Here is a 15,606-nt window from a genome sequence, read left to right as displayed (position 1 = left end):
AGGAGGGAGCTTCAGGACAGGAGGTGCAGGCTGAGTGAGGATGGCTGAGCGGCCCTTGTGTCAGAGCAGGGGAGGCTCAGCGGAGGCAGGGGCAGGCTCAGCCTCTGTGCTTCTGCCTCCAGGATGTTATGGATCTGGCGGGGAACGCGTAAACCATGAGCTCACCCCGCGGGAACGTGGTTTCCTCTGGCTGCCCGCACAACAGCTGTTCCCCATCAGTACTGGCCCCATCTCCCTAGCAGGAAGCCGGGCAGCCACTGCAGGCCAGGTGTGGACGCCCCTCGCAACCCTCCCATCTGTGCGGACATCTCTGGACAGGGTGGTAAGGGGGAGGGGAGCAGCGAGGAGAGGGTGGGGTGCAGCCCCCATGTCTCTGGCCCCCTCTGGTCCCTACCTTTGCTGTGACCATGTGGAGGAAGCCCAGCTCCCGGAGGTGGGGCCAAGCCTTCAGGGTCCTCAGTGACACCAACCAGGCCTGACCCCGACTGCTGACTGAGCCCCACGTGGTTCCTCTGCCCTGGACACGTGCACCCCCGAGCCCTCCTGGCTCTGCTGCAGCAGACCTGTGTGCCAGGGCCTTCTAGACGGTTCTGGCACCTCCTGTGTGGACTGTTCCCACCAGACCTGGTCTGGGCTGAGGCTTTCTGGCCCTTCCCCCTCTCACCCTGACGATGTTGGCCAGGGCAACATGAATGTGCCCTGCCCACGTGGCCCTCTGCAGTCACCCACAGCCAGCAGGACCCAGATTCCTGGCAGGCCAAATGCAGGTGCCCCAGCTCCTCCAGCCCTCCCCCTGCAGTATGTGGCCAGTGACAAAGAGGGGATGAGTTTGGCCCTGTGCCATGCTGGGGCCACATGCCTGCCCTGCCCGTCCTGAGTGTCCCAGCTGTGAGTCCCCAGCCCACTGGCTTCAGGCACTGCCAAGCCCCTTGCTGTCTTCCCTGAAGAGGGTGCGGGTTTCTCCAGGCCAGGCCTGTGGTCAGCAATGCAGGCAGGTGTTTGTGACCAGGGCGTCTGTGCTATCAGACACAAGAATAGCCCCCAAACCATGCAGGGAGGGAGGAGGCCCTGAGAGAGAAGGTGCCGTTACACACATGTGACCACAGAGAAGGCTGCCTTCACCCCGTCTGCACCCTGGGAGCACCTGCCACGCTGAGGACCCAGCACAGTTTCTGGTTTTCTGGTGCTGCCTTCTTTTTTTTTTTTTTTTTTGAGATGGAGTCTTGCTCTGTTGCCCAGGCTGGAGTGTAGTGGCGTCTCAGCTCACTGCAACTTCCGCCTCCCAGGTTCAAGCAATTCTCCTGCCTCAGCCTCCCAAAGTGCTGGGATTACAGGCGTGAGCCACGGCGCCCAGCCAGTGCTGCCTTCTTGGGGCGTGGCCTCCACAGTGCTTCGCCTGGCTCCCGCAAAACAGCTTCCTTGAGGTGAAATTCACATGCACACAAGTCACCCTTTACAGTGTACAATTCAGTGGTTTTTAGTACATTCACGAAGTTGTACAACCATTCCCACTCATCTCATTCCGGAACACGTTTATCATCCGCAGAAGGCGTCCTGTGCCTGTTAGCAGCCGCTCCCCGCCGCAGTTTGAGTGCGGCCACAACAGAACGCCAGACAGCAGTTTATCAACAGAAACTTCCTGCCTCCCAGTCTGGAGGCCAAGGTCCCGGCAGGGCCATGTCGGGTTCTCCTCTTCCAGGACGGTCCCTCGCACGCAGCATCCTCACCGGCTGGAGGGTGGGCCTGCCCCACAAGCCCTTTTCATAGTGGCTTTAGTCACAAGGGCTCTGCCTCGTGAGTGGATCAGACACCGCCCACCAGGCCCCACCTCCTGGCACTGCCCGGGGTCTAAGTATCCGCCTGAGCTTTAGAGGATGCAAGCATTCCAACCACAGCACTGCATGCAGGGCCCAGTACTCCCCCCTCTCACATACAAAATCGTATGAGTCAGCGTTCTCTAGAGGGACAGGACTCATAGGAGACATGAACAGGGGATGATCTTGGACTCCCTGCCCACCTTCCAGACACACGGGGGCAGGGCTGGGCCCCCATGGCTTTGCTGGGCTCAGCGGGGGTTGGAGTCTCCTGCCTGCCGCTCTCCCAGGCTGCGCTTGGTCACTGGTGGCCCTGCAGTCCTGGGGTCTCGGAGGCAACCCCCACCCCCTCGCCTCGGCTCCACTGGGCATTGCCCCGCTGGGGATTCTGAGGCAGCTCCGCCCCAACGATGAGCCTCTGCCTGGGCCCCAAGACTGTCAGCAACATCCTTTGAAATCTGGGTGGAGGCTGCCGTCGCCTGCAGGGTCAGTACCGCGTGGATGCCACCAAGGCCCACTGCATGTGCCTTCAGGAGCAACAGGTGGAGCTGCACCTGCGCCTGCCTGAGCCATGGCGGGGGCAGCCAAGGAGGGCTGGGCCAGGATCTGGGGAGACCTAGGCAGGCAGTGAGCTTTGTGGTCCCAAAGGTGCCCCAGAGGCCCATCCCTTGCCATGATTCTGCCCTCAGGGCCCTTCTGGAAGGAACTAGCTTGGCTGTTTTTCCTCCAAGTTCTGCCATGTGAGGCTGGATATGCCATCGGAGCTGCCCTCAGCAGACCCCAGCCTGCCAGTGCCTGGATCTTGGACTCCCCCACGGGAGCCAGCGGGTAGCAACCGGACCCTAGCCGCCTCTCAGGGCACCCAGGACTGGAGCGGGCCCTGCCCAGGGTCTGCGGGTGTCACTCACTCACCCGGCTGCAGCCCCCAGATCCCCTGGGCTGACCGTGGGCCTAGGCTGAGCTGACTGGACTGGGGGTTGTCAGCCCTTGGTCTGGCCCCACCACTGCTCTGCCAGGGCGGGGGAGGCTGGCAGCCCAGGTTGTGGGGCCAGAGGGCCCTGCTGTGACAGACGAGAAGAGGGAGTGACCCGGAGGGCCCCGGGCAGGGACCAACAGCAAATGCCTCCCTGGGTGGTCTCTCCAGGACAGATGTGTCCCCTGTGGGAGGGCTGAGGCGCCCAGCAAGAGCAGCAGCTCCTCGGGGCACCGGGACCCAGCGGGCTGAGTGGGACTCTTGGAATAGAAGGAGCCTCTCCAGACTCAGCTCTGCAAGTGGAGTGGGGAGGCAGGACCTGAGGCTCCTGGTGGGGAGGCAGCCTTGCCCTGCAAGGTCTCCCTCAGGGGGCAGAAGAGCCGGGGTGCCCCGCCAGCAGCAGAGAACAAACCCCAGTTCAAGGCGAACCCCAGGTGTGGGGTGGGTGTAAAAGCAGGTGGCTTTGACCACAAGTGGACAGGTGAGGGGCAGACAGGTGTGAGCAGATGAGGGGACAGGTGGGAGACACATGGAGGGTGGGGGAAGATGGGGACAGGAGAAGAGGTAGTGGGGGCAGATGTGGGGCAATTGGAGGTAGGTGGGGGTGGATAGTGTCAGTTGGGGGTGGATGGGGTTAGGTCTGGGCAGGTGAGGGGTGGGTGGAGGGCACGTGGAGGGGGCTGGAGTTGTGTGGGCAGGTGTGGGCAGGTGCAGGGCAGTGCCAGGGAGGCACTGTCAGGTGAGTGTGGGGCTGGGCAGAGGCTGACCTGGGATACCAGGGCTGCTGCTCAGAACCTGCTCTCTGGGTAGCCAACCGGGCTCCACCAGGTGTGACCGCCCACTGCACGGAGGGGGTGGAGGCTGGAGGCCCAGACACCTGCAGGGGCTGGGAGGGATGTGGGTGAGTCTGGCTCCTCCCACACCCTTCATCCCAGCAGCGTCCATAGCCCTGGCCCTGGCTGTCCCTGGTGTCCCCCCTACTGGGCACCCCCGGCTGGAGGCAGCTTGCGTCAGGGACCTGGAGAGTGAGTGGCGAGCCCACCACAGTGGGATCCTACAGACGCTGCTACCACTGACCAATGGCGCCGGTAGCTGGTTTAAAAAAGAAAGGGCAGCACAGAGGCCACCCGGAAGAGCCGGTGTTTCCATGAGCCGCGCTTACAGACGGCGCCAGAGGGTCCGGCTGCGCTGCGTTTACAGATGCGCCTAACCTTATATTGTTCAAGTCGTACGTCCTGCCTGACAGGGATGTTTTCGGACTCTACATGGGAAGCCCTTGGCTGCTGTGTGAAGGTCGGGTCAGGGGGCGGCTGAGGCTGTCCAGGGCAGTGGTCAAGGGCTTGAGGAAGCAGAGGTAGACTCACTCAGAGGGGCTGGAGAACACCAACTCGACCCACGCCCTGGCTGGGTCACCCCGTTCCTGCTGGGGCTTGATGCCAGGCAGAGCGGGTCAGGCCGGGAGAGGCCTGGGGCCAGCCTGGGGAGCAGAGCTGCTCAGCGGGGCAGAGGTCCTCCTGCGGGCACCGGGCTCAGGGCCCAGTGGCCAGATGGTTTTCTTTGCTGCAGGGAGTGCCGGCTGCGGGGGGAGGCCCGGGAGGGCGTGTGCAGCTGGGCCTCGCTTGGGCTTCTCTGCTGTTGTTTTTTGCTGGAAAATCCATCCTGCAAGTCCAGCTGGGCTCTGGCTGAGAGCAGCTAGCGGTGGGCTGGTGGGTGCTTTCCGGCCTCTGTGGGGCAAGTTCTGGGCCCACAGTGGGGAGAGAAGGCAGGATGGGGTGGGGCCCCGAAGAGCCCGGCTCCCCCTACTCTGTGCCCTGCTTGGGTCACCCCAGAAGGACTGTTCCGATCCTCCCAACTTCCTGCCCAGGCCCCCGGAGCTACCTGCAGCCTCCCCTTGCTCCCGTGCCCAGGCAGAGGTCTACAGGAGACCAGAGCCGGGGCATTCATCAGCAGCCACAGAAGAGTTCCCCACCGAGGCGCAGTAGCCTGAGGTGCTGGGGCTGCCCGACCCTCCCCAGCTCCACCCCTCTTGCCTCTGAGCCCTACCCAAGGCCTGGAGAATCACTGCTTCCTTCTGCTCCAGAGGTTCCAGCAGAGCCGTTGGAGGGTGTGCCTGCCGCGTTCTTAGCCCTCTCTGCCCACCTTTCTTGAACGGACTCTGGCCACAGTGCCAACACGTCAATGGCCTGTGCCTCTGCTGTCCGAGCTCAGGGGCCTCCGAGGCTAGGCTGGCATACGGCAGCTGTTTTACCCATGAGGGGGAAGCCCACGACCTGTGCCCTTGATCACACGTCCAGTTCACACAGATGCACATGCACATGCCGGCCCACCAGGCAGACACCCACACACCTGCACGCAAGCGCACGCCAAGCCAGCGGGCCCAGTCCCTGCCCCGGAGTCCCTGGTGTCAGAACCAGGCTGCTGGTGGCTGTTTCCTCTTCAATATGCCTGAGTTTTATGAGCCCAAATTAATAGACCTTCGTTGCTGCATATAAATTTGAGGATAAAATTGTTCAATCTGTTCAACGTAAGCAGTTGAAATTTTGCCTGGGGTGGTGATGAACGTCTCTAGCACTTGGTAAAATGTATTTAAAGGGCATGCATTATTTGACAACATTAACAGCCCGCCGCCCGCAAGCACAGCCTGTCTCGTCATCTGGCGGCCTCACCGTTCACCACGGTTGGCGGCCCCAGTTTACTCCCACGGTCTTTACCAGCCGGGTGCCAGTGACTGGGACCAGGTTCTGACCACTGTGCCCACTCACTGTGGAATCGGGCGAGCGGGCCAGACCCTGCGTCGTAAGAACAGAGCAGGACATGTCCTGTCACAGGGCACCCGCTGTCTGCAACTGAGCAGGACATGTCCTGTCACAGTGCAACTTTTGTTTGTTTCTGCCCCAGGTTGGGCGGGACAGTTGGCAGGCACCACAGGCGCTCCTGTGAGGCCACCTGGCCAGTCCCAGGATTAGCTGCAGGCTTTGGCTGATTTTCTTGAGTCTTGTACACAGATGCTTGTCAGCAAATACCAGCGGCTTATCTCTTCCCTTCCAACATGCAAACCTTATTTCGTGTTAGGTTTTGGCACAACCTCCAGTCTAATACCAACCTCCAGGGAGATAAACAGTGCTGCCCATTTCACAGGCCAGGAAACTGAGGCTGAGGGCCCCCCCCCACCCACCTCCTGCTACCCCGCACCCTTGCTGGGCGTTGTTTTTTGCTGGAAAATCAATCCTGCAAGTCTTGCTGGGCGGGGTGACTCCCCCGAGGTGGCACCAAGGGGAGGTTCGTTTCGAGACTCAGAACACTTTTCTGACAGCTTTCTGTCCCTTACATCCCAGACTCAGTCACACTTCAGCGTCCCGGCTCCCTGGCCGCCAGTCTCACACCACGGACAGCCTTTGGAGGTGTTCTATTCCTGCCCCAACCCTTTTACTTGGAAACATGGAAACAATGAGGCCAGCTGAGTGGGAGCCTCCAGGCCTGTGTCCAGAGCTAGTTCCCGGTGCCTGGCTGCCTCTCGGGGCGGGGCCTGTCTCCAGTTGGAGCTGGGAGGGCAGCCTACCCTGCCAGAGGCCAGCCCCACCCTCGGCTGCCATGGGGGCTGACCAGGGCCCAGTGACCCAGCCCAGGGCTTGCCTGTGCAGAGGCTGGAGCCAGCGGTCAGCATGGAACTCCTGGTCTTCCTACTGACACCTCTGCAGCCCGCACCAGCGATATCAGAAATCATCAGCTCCAGCCTGCAGCCCAGACACTTGAAGTCACCTTGGCTGCCCCTCCTCACACCCATGCCCACGTCGGCGAAACCAGGGCCGGCTCCTTAACTGTGTCCAGAACCCACCCTTCCCACTGCGCCCAGGCCACCTCCCTTAGTGACCCAGGGGCTCCGGGATGAGCCCCAGACAGGTCAGAGATGGGCTGGGCGGCAGGCAGCAGAGGCCTGTCATGAGGCGGGGCTGCCCTCGGCGTGGGTCTCAAGACCAGGAGCCACTGCCCATACCCAAGAGACCTCTGTGGCACTGGGGTGCAGAGCCAGGTAGGAGGGGGCACCCCCGCCAAAGGCGGCGGCCTCCCCTCTGCTTCTGCTTTAGATGGGGCCAGGAGCAAGGGGAGGCTGACACTTGGGGGCTGACGCTGCAGGGTCTGGACGCTTGGGGTGGCAGGAGAACCCACTTGCACGCAGGGAAAGGCTTGGGATGGGGACGCCCCGAGGGCACCCGGGTTCCCCCAGCACCCGCTGCAGCCCCTCCTCGCGCTGCCTGGACCCGCCTGCGGGAGTTTGCCTGGAACGCTCCTCTGCGGTTTCTGTGGTATTTTTCACTTGGAGATGTGGTGCCAAAGTTAACGCACGCTCATGAACGAGCTGGGACTCTGCTGATGTGCACAGACCACGCTCCTCAAAGCAGCTCTGAGAAACCAGGAGGCTGGGATTTCGAAAAGGACGCCAGGAAACGGTTTTCAGGATCAGCCGCAGGCCGATACTGCCCCTGCGGGGCTCTCCTCCTGCAGCTGAACATCCAGCCCAGCTGTGGGCCAAGGTGAGGCGCGACCCCTTTTGGCTTTTTTGCACATTTCCGTAGGCTGGGTGACCCACGGTCTGGGGAACTTCCTCAGCCCTGACATGTGCTTTCCTTCCTCCTCCTGCGGCCCCGTCTTCCCATGTCGCAGGCCAGCCTACGGGAGGTATGCCAAGAAGGGAGGGGGTGGGCACTGGGGCAGGCCCGGCCTGGCACACTGCTTCCCTCCCACAGGGGCACTTCAGGCAGGCCACCTCCAAGCCAGGACCCTACAGCATACCACAGACCCAGTGGGCAGAGGGACAGGCCGGGTCCACACAGAGACCACTGCCCAACCTGCCACGGCACTGTCTCTGAGTCTCTCTTAGGCTGCCTACTTCAGAGAGGCTGAGCTAGGCCCTGGAGGTCACCAGAGCCAGGACTGAGGCTCACCCGTGTCCTCATGAGAGAAAGCCACTAGAACAAATGCTAGGCAAACTGGCTCTTTCGGGATTTTTATTTCTTTAAAATAATTCATACAAATGGTTACAGTCACAAACATGATTTTAACCAAAATATTGCTAGCCTACCACATCAGCAGGACGGCACTGGTGCAGGCGGGGACGCTGCCACCCTCCACATCCCCAGGACAGATGTCGATGGGCAGCGGGCACGCTGGGCACCGCCCAAGCTTTTCCTTTTGGAGCTGCTTCGTGATGCCGTCTTCATTTGGAACAAGGCGGGGGTCATGCCAAAATTAGGAAAAACAGCCTTTGTTTTGTTTTTCTAAATTATTCTAAAAATAAGACAAGCAGGTAGAAAAAACAATGCACTGTGTGGCATAAAAAGAAAAACGGGAAGGATTCATTGTCCTGAGAAGTTTGCCAACTGCCTCATTCTGGGGCACATTCCAACATACAAAAAAAAAAAAAAAAAAAAAAAAAAAAACCAAAAAAAAAAAAAAAACCTCAAATTGACTTCCGAATGCTCCTTCAGGTTTTCTTTTTGTTGACAGCTAAGCAAACAGATCCTTTGTAATGTTCTAAAAACTGTACACAGACAAGAACGTTCATGGGAGAATAACTACTGACTTCTTCTGCTTAACGAGGAACGCGAAGGACACAGGGCGGAGCGCCCACAGGACGGACGACAAGCGACACGAGGCCCAGCGCTGCCCCCTCCCGCCTCCTGACAGCCCGGACCAGTCTCTGCAGTGCCAGGGCCGCCACACAGGCACCTCCTCCACACACTCTGGTCCGAGGGTTTCCGGGCCCTCTGCCCAGGCGCTGAGGCTGGAGAGCTCCTCCCGGGCTACAACTGATCACTGGCGTGGTCTCTATCTGCCTCGGGCTTGACGGTTTGGCCAGGAGAAGGGGCATGGGGTGGGTGGGCCACAGGGGGCAGGCCATGGGACAGGGACATGGCGCTGGGGACGATACCTTCCACAGCAGCTGGGATGCCAGTGGGGGCCACGCCCACCACGCCTGGAGGGTACCTGCTGGGAGAGGGTCCATCTGTGAGGCCCACCTACAGGCAGCCTGACCGGGCCCCACCTGCCCTCATAGCGTCGGCAGCACCGAGGGGGCGGCTCCAGGAGAACCAGCAGTCAGGGGGAGGTTCTCGCCTCTGCACGGACGCTCCCGCCTACGGGGGCTACTTCTCAGGGCAGGGGAGGGGAGCCCTGGTGTCTCCAGGCGACGTGAACATGAGGTCTTCGCCTCACCCAAAGCCCCCTCCTCCCACAGTCCCCGTGCCCACAGTAGTCCTGTGTGCACTGGGTCCTGAAGGCCACCCCAGCCCAGGTTCCTTCCAAGAGGCCCTGGTTCTTATGGGCCTTTCGGGTGAGGTGGGCCTTACCAGTTCCACCCAGATCCTCCAGGTCAGTCAGTGGAGACGCCGCCCCTCCCGCCAGGGGCTGTGCTGGGATCCAGGGGAAGCCTTGGGCCCTTCTGGTGGCTGTTCCGGGCCAGCAGGCCTGCTCACCTATAGGCGGCCCCGTTGAGCTCAGGGTGCACGACAGCGGGGTCCATGCTGGCCCAGTGGGTGGCCGCCGTCAGATGGTCCTTGTTGACACAGTTCTTCAGGCTGTCTGGGATCCGGCCTGGGAGACGCAGGAGGAATAGCTGTGGCTCTGAGGGGGCCCAGGAGCGTGGCCCACTGGGTTGAAGACACGGGCTGTAGGGCTCTCGGCAGTGTGCTCCTCCCTCTCAGCCCCGGGGCTCCCGAGGCATGGCAGGGTCCTGTCTCTCAGGGCACCAGCACCCTCGCAGCGTGGGGACCCCCAGCCCAGAGCATGTGCCCAGTTTGCTGAGGGAACTGTCTGCTCAGTCCAGCGACTTCCTAGCAGGTCTTGTGTGTAAGACGACGCCAGGGCTCAACCTGACTTTGGCCTTAGAGGTCCCTGATGGGGGTGCAGTGAGAGCACCATGGGCCCTGAGCTGGCAGAGCACGGGCCTGGCTGCCGGGTAGATGTGAGCCCATGAGCCAGGCCTGGGGCTGGCAGGAAGGGTCCCCCAGGCCCACCTGTGATGGCTCTGCGGATCTCCCGTGCCGCCTCCTCTCGCATCTCGATGGACGCCTGCTCGCTGTACCACGCGGCGTGGGGGGTGCAGATAAGATTGGGTGCATCCTTCAGGGGGCCCTGGCTAAAGCTGCGAACAGCACAGTAAGGTCAGTGCAGCCCGAGTGCTGTGGCTGGGTGCGGGGGGGGAAGTGGCTGGACACTGGAACCCCCTGTGGGGGGCCCTGCCTGGCAACCACAGACCCCACGGCCCCGCGCCTCTCGGCAGGCGGGCTGAGCGCAAGAGCTCAGCCCCGGGACCATGAGACACAGCAGGGGCTCCCGAGAGCAGCAGGTGCGGGAGCCCAAGGGATTTAATCTCCAAGCCCCTTGGGGGAGGAGCCCTGATGGGGGGACATGCTGGCCTAGTCCCTCCCGGCCGAAGGTCCTTCAGCCCCAGGAGCTGCAGGCTGGTACTGCCCTGCGGGGTGTCTCCTCCTGTGGCTGAACATCCAACCCAGGGCTGCCTGGGGTCCCAGGGCGCTGCAGGGATTGCAGGTCTGGACGTGATGCCATGACTCCACGGCCAGGGCCTGTGGGGGCCACTTACGGATATTGGGGCCTCACTCTCTCCTGGCTGGTGGGGAGCCCTGCCCAAAGAGGGGCTGAAGAGGACGAGCAGCCCTCACAGGACCGAGGCGAGACAGGCCTGGAGCCCATGGCTCCGGCCTCACCCCACAGTGGGCAGCAAACTCCCCCGTGCCGGCCAGCGAGAGGCCTGAGTACAAGCAAGTGCCTGGCCTGGCAGAGGCACCATCTGGAGGTCAAGGCCGGCAGGATGGTGGGCAGGGAAGAGCAGGGGGTGACACTGGCCGTGAGGGCACCTGAAGGGTTCTGACTCGTGCACGTCCAGGGCCGCGCCACGGATCCGGCCCTCCTTCAGAGCCTGGGCCAGCGCCTTCTCGTCCACCAGGCCGCCCCGGGCTGTGTTCACCAGGAAGGCCCCTTGTCTCATCTGGAAGACATGAGGACAGGACAGACCCAGTCAGGGATCCGCGCAGGGCGAGCGGCCAGGGAAGCAAGATGGTCACACACGCTGCTGGGGAGGCCCAGCTCCCTGGCCCCTTCCCAGCCCAGGCCCACCCTGGGCTCACCAGGGTGCTAGGACTTAAGGCCTCAGGCGTGCTGCACCGCAGCCCTGGCAAACTGGCTGAGGTTCGGCCCTGTGCAGACCTGCACGGCCCCACACCTCCTAGAGAGCTCTATGCTCCTGCCCAAGCCCTGAGCTGAGGACTGGGTGGGGGCTCCTGGCTTGGTCCCCATGTGGTATCCCTTTTCTGGGTCCCCTCCAGCCCAGCCTCCCCCAACAGGGCTTCGGCCCACGAGATGGGACTCCCTGGGATGACAAAGCCCAGGGCTGTCTACTCTGAGGCGTGGTCTGACTCCAACCCCAGCGGGGCCTGTAGCAGAGCCTCCGGACAGGCTCGCTTTTCATGCATTTTTGCAAAAGGCCCTTGCGGTGGCTCCCTGTCAGCTTCGTGGCCAAGGCTTTCCTGCAACCCCCCCATTTCATTCCAAGGAAGCCCACCCAGCCACACTGCTTGGCTGGCAGCTGGGTGGGTCATGGTGGCTTTTCTTTGGTGAGTTGCTACCCATTGCAGCCTCACACCCAAGGTCCTCAGGGATGGCAGGGCTCTGACCAGCATCCACGTGCCACACCTTGTCCACTAGAAGGCTCCAAACCCACTGGCTCTGTGAACAAAGGAAGGGGAGGCAGGCACCTGGCTTCATCCTCCTTGCGGCTACAGGCTGCTGGGGCAGCGAGAGTGGGTGGGTGGCCTCTGACACGTGTGTACACACATGCACATACATACAAGCTCAAACAGGCAGACACAGGCACCCACACACGCTTGCCCACATACACACACATCACTGTGCACACATAATGACTCCCTGAAAGGCCTACAGCCAGCGGGAGGCAGCCGTCCCCAGCTCCGCCCATTCGAGGGAAACACGTGCTGAGGCTGCACTCGGAGCTGCGTGAGGCAGAGGCCAACCTGAGCACAGCCCTCTCCAGCTGCAGATGTGAAACCTGAACCTGGCAGCACAGCACAGAAGTCAGAAGGCCCGGCCCAGCGCCCCCAGGTAGCTGCATCATATCCACTGTGAGAGTGGCGAGAGCTTCAGGGGAATTTAGGATTCAAAGGTATGTGGTTCTGTCTTGTCCAGAGAGTATTTCAGGCATCCTGGCTAGAACTCAGAACGTGGAAAACGCTATCTGGGCAGACAGGGCTGGCACCGCCGCCATGTGGCTCACTGAAGGCAGGGTCTTGCGCAGGTGCAGGTGGCTGCTGGGAGGGACCTTCCTGACACCCCCCGCCTGTGCCTGCCCCGCAGAAGGAGAGCCCTGTGCCCCCGGCTCCACGCACCTGCTTGACGGTGAAGTCGTTGATGAGGTGGTGGTTGTGCTCGTTGAGGCCGCAGTGCAGGCTCACGCAGTCGCTGTGGAAAAGCAGGTCCTGCAGGGTGCTGACCCGCTGCAGCCCCAGCGCCCGCTCCACGCCGTCCGACAGGTAAGGGTCGTAGAAGAGCACGTTGAAACCGAAGGCCTTGGCCCGCAGCGCCACTGCCTGCCCCACGCGACCTGGTGGTGTCAGGACATAGTATGAGACCCTCGCTCACCTGTGGCTGGGCGGCCGGCCCCGACAGCCAGGGTCGGAGTGGCCTCTGTGCCTCAGTTTGACCATCTGACAAGGAGGACACCAGCTGTGGTCAAGCCAAGGTGCCCGCGCAAGGTGTCTCCACACGAGGTGTCTGCTCCCAATGCGCCCACTGCCAAGGCGGAGGCTGTGCACAGGGGTGGAAAGGGTGCACGAGCCCCTCAGCCCACACCAGCCGCCAGCCACACCTCCCCTGCAGCCTGTCCACAAGACGTGACATGAACCACTCAGTGTCAAACGGACCGTCAGCAGGTCTCCACTCACCCCACACACGCCCTACGTGCCCAGGTCCCTCCACTAGCCTGCTTTCCGGTCCACCCATCGATGTCTCTGGCATCTCAATTCCAGCCACGACTAGGTGGAGATGGCAAAGGGGGCAGGAGCGAACCTTCCAGACCAGGGAGGCCCCGCTGGGCTCACGTCCTGTCCCCTTCGAGTGGAGTGGCAGAGAAAGCCATCCCGGGCAGACGTGCCTGCCCCGACCCCAGCAGTCCAAGGCTGGCGTGGGCCCCAGCACAGGAGCCACGGAGCCAGAGCCACCATGTCTGGCCGGCTCTTCCCCGGGGAAGGGTCAGCAGGGCGCATGCGCCCACCGTGAGCCAACAGCACGGCTGCAAAGGACACAGGAACCCAAGCCCGCCAATGTGGTGTCTCCTGCATGGCCTCAGAGGGAACCGCTGCACAGGAAGGAAGCAGGCTGGGCGCTGGGGCAGGTGGGAAGCGGGCGCAGTTTCAAAGGCGGCAGCCAGGGCAGGCCTCCCTGAGAAGACCAAGCTTGCTGGAGACATGAGGGGATGGGAAGGGAGCCGGAGAGCTGGAACAACGTGTGCGAGGGGCCCGCGGCGGCGGCGGCCTGAGGGCCAAGGAGACCAGACCGCCAGGCAGACAGGGCGGCCGGACGTGGCCCAAACGCCCAGGGGACGCCCAGTCACTTGGGAACAGCCTGGGGGAGGCTGGGAGGCCAGTCAGAAGAGCTGAGGACCGTCTAAACACACTACATCCTAGAAAGGGAGGCGCCTGTTCTACGAGAAGGAACATGGCGGCTCCTCTCATCCCCAGCGACGAGGCTGCTGCAGGAGGCAACCGGTCCGGGGAGGAGGGCTCGGCAGGCGGAGGTGGGAGCAGCAGTTCCGAGGTCAGTCACAGCCGGAGTACCCGGGCAGCTCCCCAGATGCAGGAACAGCCCCCGTCTGTCAGCACCCCCTGCCAGGGATCCCACCGAATGGGCAGGAGAGGGAGGAAGGAAGGGAGATAGGCAGACACAGAGAAAGGCACCTCCCACAGCGCAGAAAGCAGAAAAGATGCTGTTTCCCACTGTGCTAAACAGAAAGCCCCAGGGAGTCGGGCTGCCGGTGGCAAAAATCAGCTAGAGCCGCAGGCCAGTGCGCGCCACACCTGACACAGGACAGCAGTGGCTGTTGGGGAGAGACGATTCTTCACTTTAGTCTCTGCCATTCTTTTCCATACGATGTCTGGCTTATGATAAGAAATTATGATGATGCAAGTGAAGAGGTAGGAAGATGTGGCTTCTAATTAGAACAAAACACTAGAGGCGGACAGACCCGCAGATGACCAAGGCTGGAATCAGCCAGCAAAAGCTCCTAAATAACTACTATAAACACGCTCAGAGATGACAGCAAGTGTTGATGTAAACAGCAGAAAAATGGAGGATTCTGGAAGATGAATGGCAACTCTATAAAGAACCACATAGAAATTCCAGAACGAAAACATCCCTCTGAAATGGAACTCCTGGACGAAGCTAACAGCAAGAAAAGGATTGGGAGTCAGCAGATGGCATCCAAACAGAAGCAGAGAGAAAAGAATTAAAAACCTTTTTTTAAAGAACAGGCCGTGGCAGCTCACGCCTGTAATCCTAGCCCTCTGGGAGGCTGAGGCGGCTGGATTACGAGGTCAGGAGTTCGAGACCAGCCTGGCCACCATGGTGAAACCCCATCTCTACTAAAAATACAAAAAGTCAGCTGGGCGTGGTGGTGGGTGCCTGTAATCCCAGCTACTCGGGAGGCTGAGGCAGGAGAATGGCATGAACCCAGGAGGTGGAGATTGCAGTGATCCAAGATCGTGCCACCACACTCCAGCGTGAGCGACAGAGCGAGACTCTATCTTCTACCAAAAAAAAAGGCAAAACACTTTTTCAGACAAAAGCGGAGGGAATTGTTTGCTGATGAGCCACGTTTCTAACAAGTTTGTAGGCTACAGGAACATGATGCCCGACAACAGCCAGAATCGGGGGCGGGATAAACAAGGCAGAAAGGGTGGATGTGTCGGTCAATATTCAAAAACAAAAATTACTGAAAAATTCCTTGAAAGATTCATGACCAATAGCTTCTTGTATGGTTTTCCGCACAACAGACGTGGAAAATCGGCCCGAGGGCAGCGGCCCGAGGGTGAGAGGAGCCACCGCAGGCCTCTTACCGCCCTCGACAAGGCTTCACAGGTTATGCTGGATGGCAGTGAGTTATGAAGGCATATCCTAATCTCTAAAGTAAAACTAAACACGATCACTAAGCAGTCAGTATAGACTAAAAAGCAACAACAGATGCGAGGAATCATTTAACACTTGATTAACATAAAAGAAGGCCAGAAAGGAAAAACAAGGATGAACAGAAAACATGTAGCCAGACGACACTGAAATCCAAATGAGCAGCAATTACACTAGAAATGAATGAACGGAGCACTCAAGAAGCAAAGACTGTCAGACTGAAAAGAGAAAGAGGAACCAACTATAAACTAGTAATAACAGACGCACTTTAAACACACACACGGAAGCCAGGCGCCGCGGCTCACACCTGCAATCCCAGCACTTTGGGAGGCCAAGGCAGGGTGGCCACTTGAGCCCAGGAGTTTAAGACCATCCTGGGCAACAGAGCAAGGCCTTGTCTCTACCAAAATAATAATAATAATAAAAAATTAATTTTAAAAAATTGCAGTGGCACGCACCTATAGTCCTAACTACTTCGGAGGCTGAGGCAAGAGGATCTCTTGAGCCCCAGTGCTCAAGGCTGCAGTGAGCCATGACTGCACCACCACACTCCAGCCTGAGTGACAGAGCAAGACCATTCATCTGAATGATGAATATAAGAACAGAGAT

The 15,606-nt window shown here is 60.5% G+C and overlaps 2 protein-coding genes across 2 annotated transcripts in view; both read right to left on the bottom strand.

Moving 5' to 3' along the window:
- Positions 1-235: 235 nt before the first annotated feature.
- Positions 236-1,010, bottom strand: LOC105508027. The gene is given in 4 exon segments (XM_011936789.1): positions 236-376; positions 378-687; positions 689-785; positions 788-1,010. Coding segments are annotated over 4 exon segments (618 nt in total). The 5' UTR covers positions 858-1,010.
- A 6,766-nt stretch (positions 1,011-7,776) lies between these two features.
- Positions 7,777-15,606, bottom strand: part of CTBP1 (C-terminal binding protein 1) — a 36,418-nt gene continuing 28,588 nt past the window's right edge. The window contains exons 5-9 of the mRNA XM_011936788.1: positions 12,207-12,421; positions 10,662-10,792; positions 9,801-9,928; positions 9,261-9,378; positions 7,777-8,772 (exon numbers count right to left, since the gene is read on the bottom strand). Of these exons, the coding sequence (XP_011792178.1) occupies positions 8,589-8,772; positions 9,261-9,378; positions 9,801-9,928; positions 10,662-10,792; positions 12,207-12,421 (776 nt within the window). The 3' untranslated portion in view covers positions 7,777-8,588. The remainder of the gene's footprint in view (positions 8,773-9,260; positions 9,379-9,800; positions 9,929-10,661; positions 10,793-12,206; positions 12,422-15,606) is intronic.

Source organism: Colobus angolensis, unplaced genomic scaffold (assembly GCF_000951035.1).
Source record: "Colobus angolensis palliatus isolate OR3802 unplaced genomic scaffold, Cang.pa_1.0 Scaffold157, whole genome shotgun sequence".
In the NCBI taxonomy this organism is placed as follows: Eukaryota; Metazoa; Chordata; class Mammalia; order Primates; family Cercopithecidae; genus Colobus; species Colobus angolensis.
This window is presented reverse-complemented; position numbering and strand designations above follow the sequence as displayed.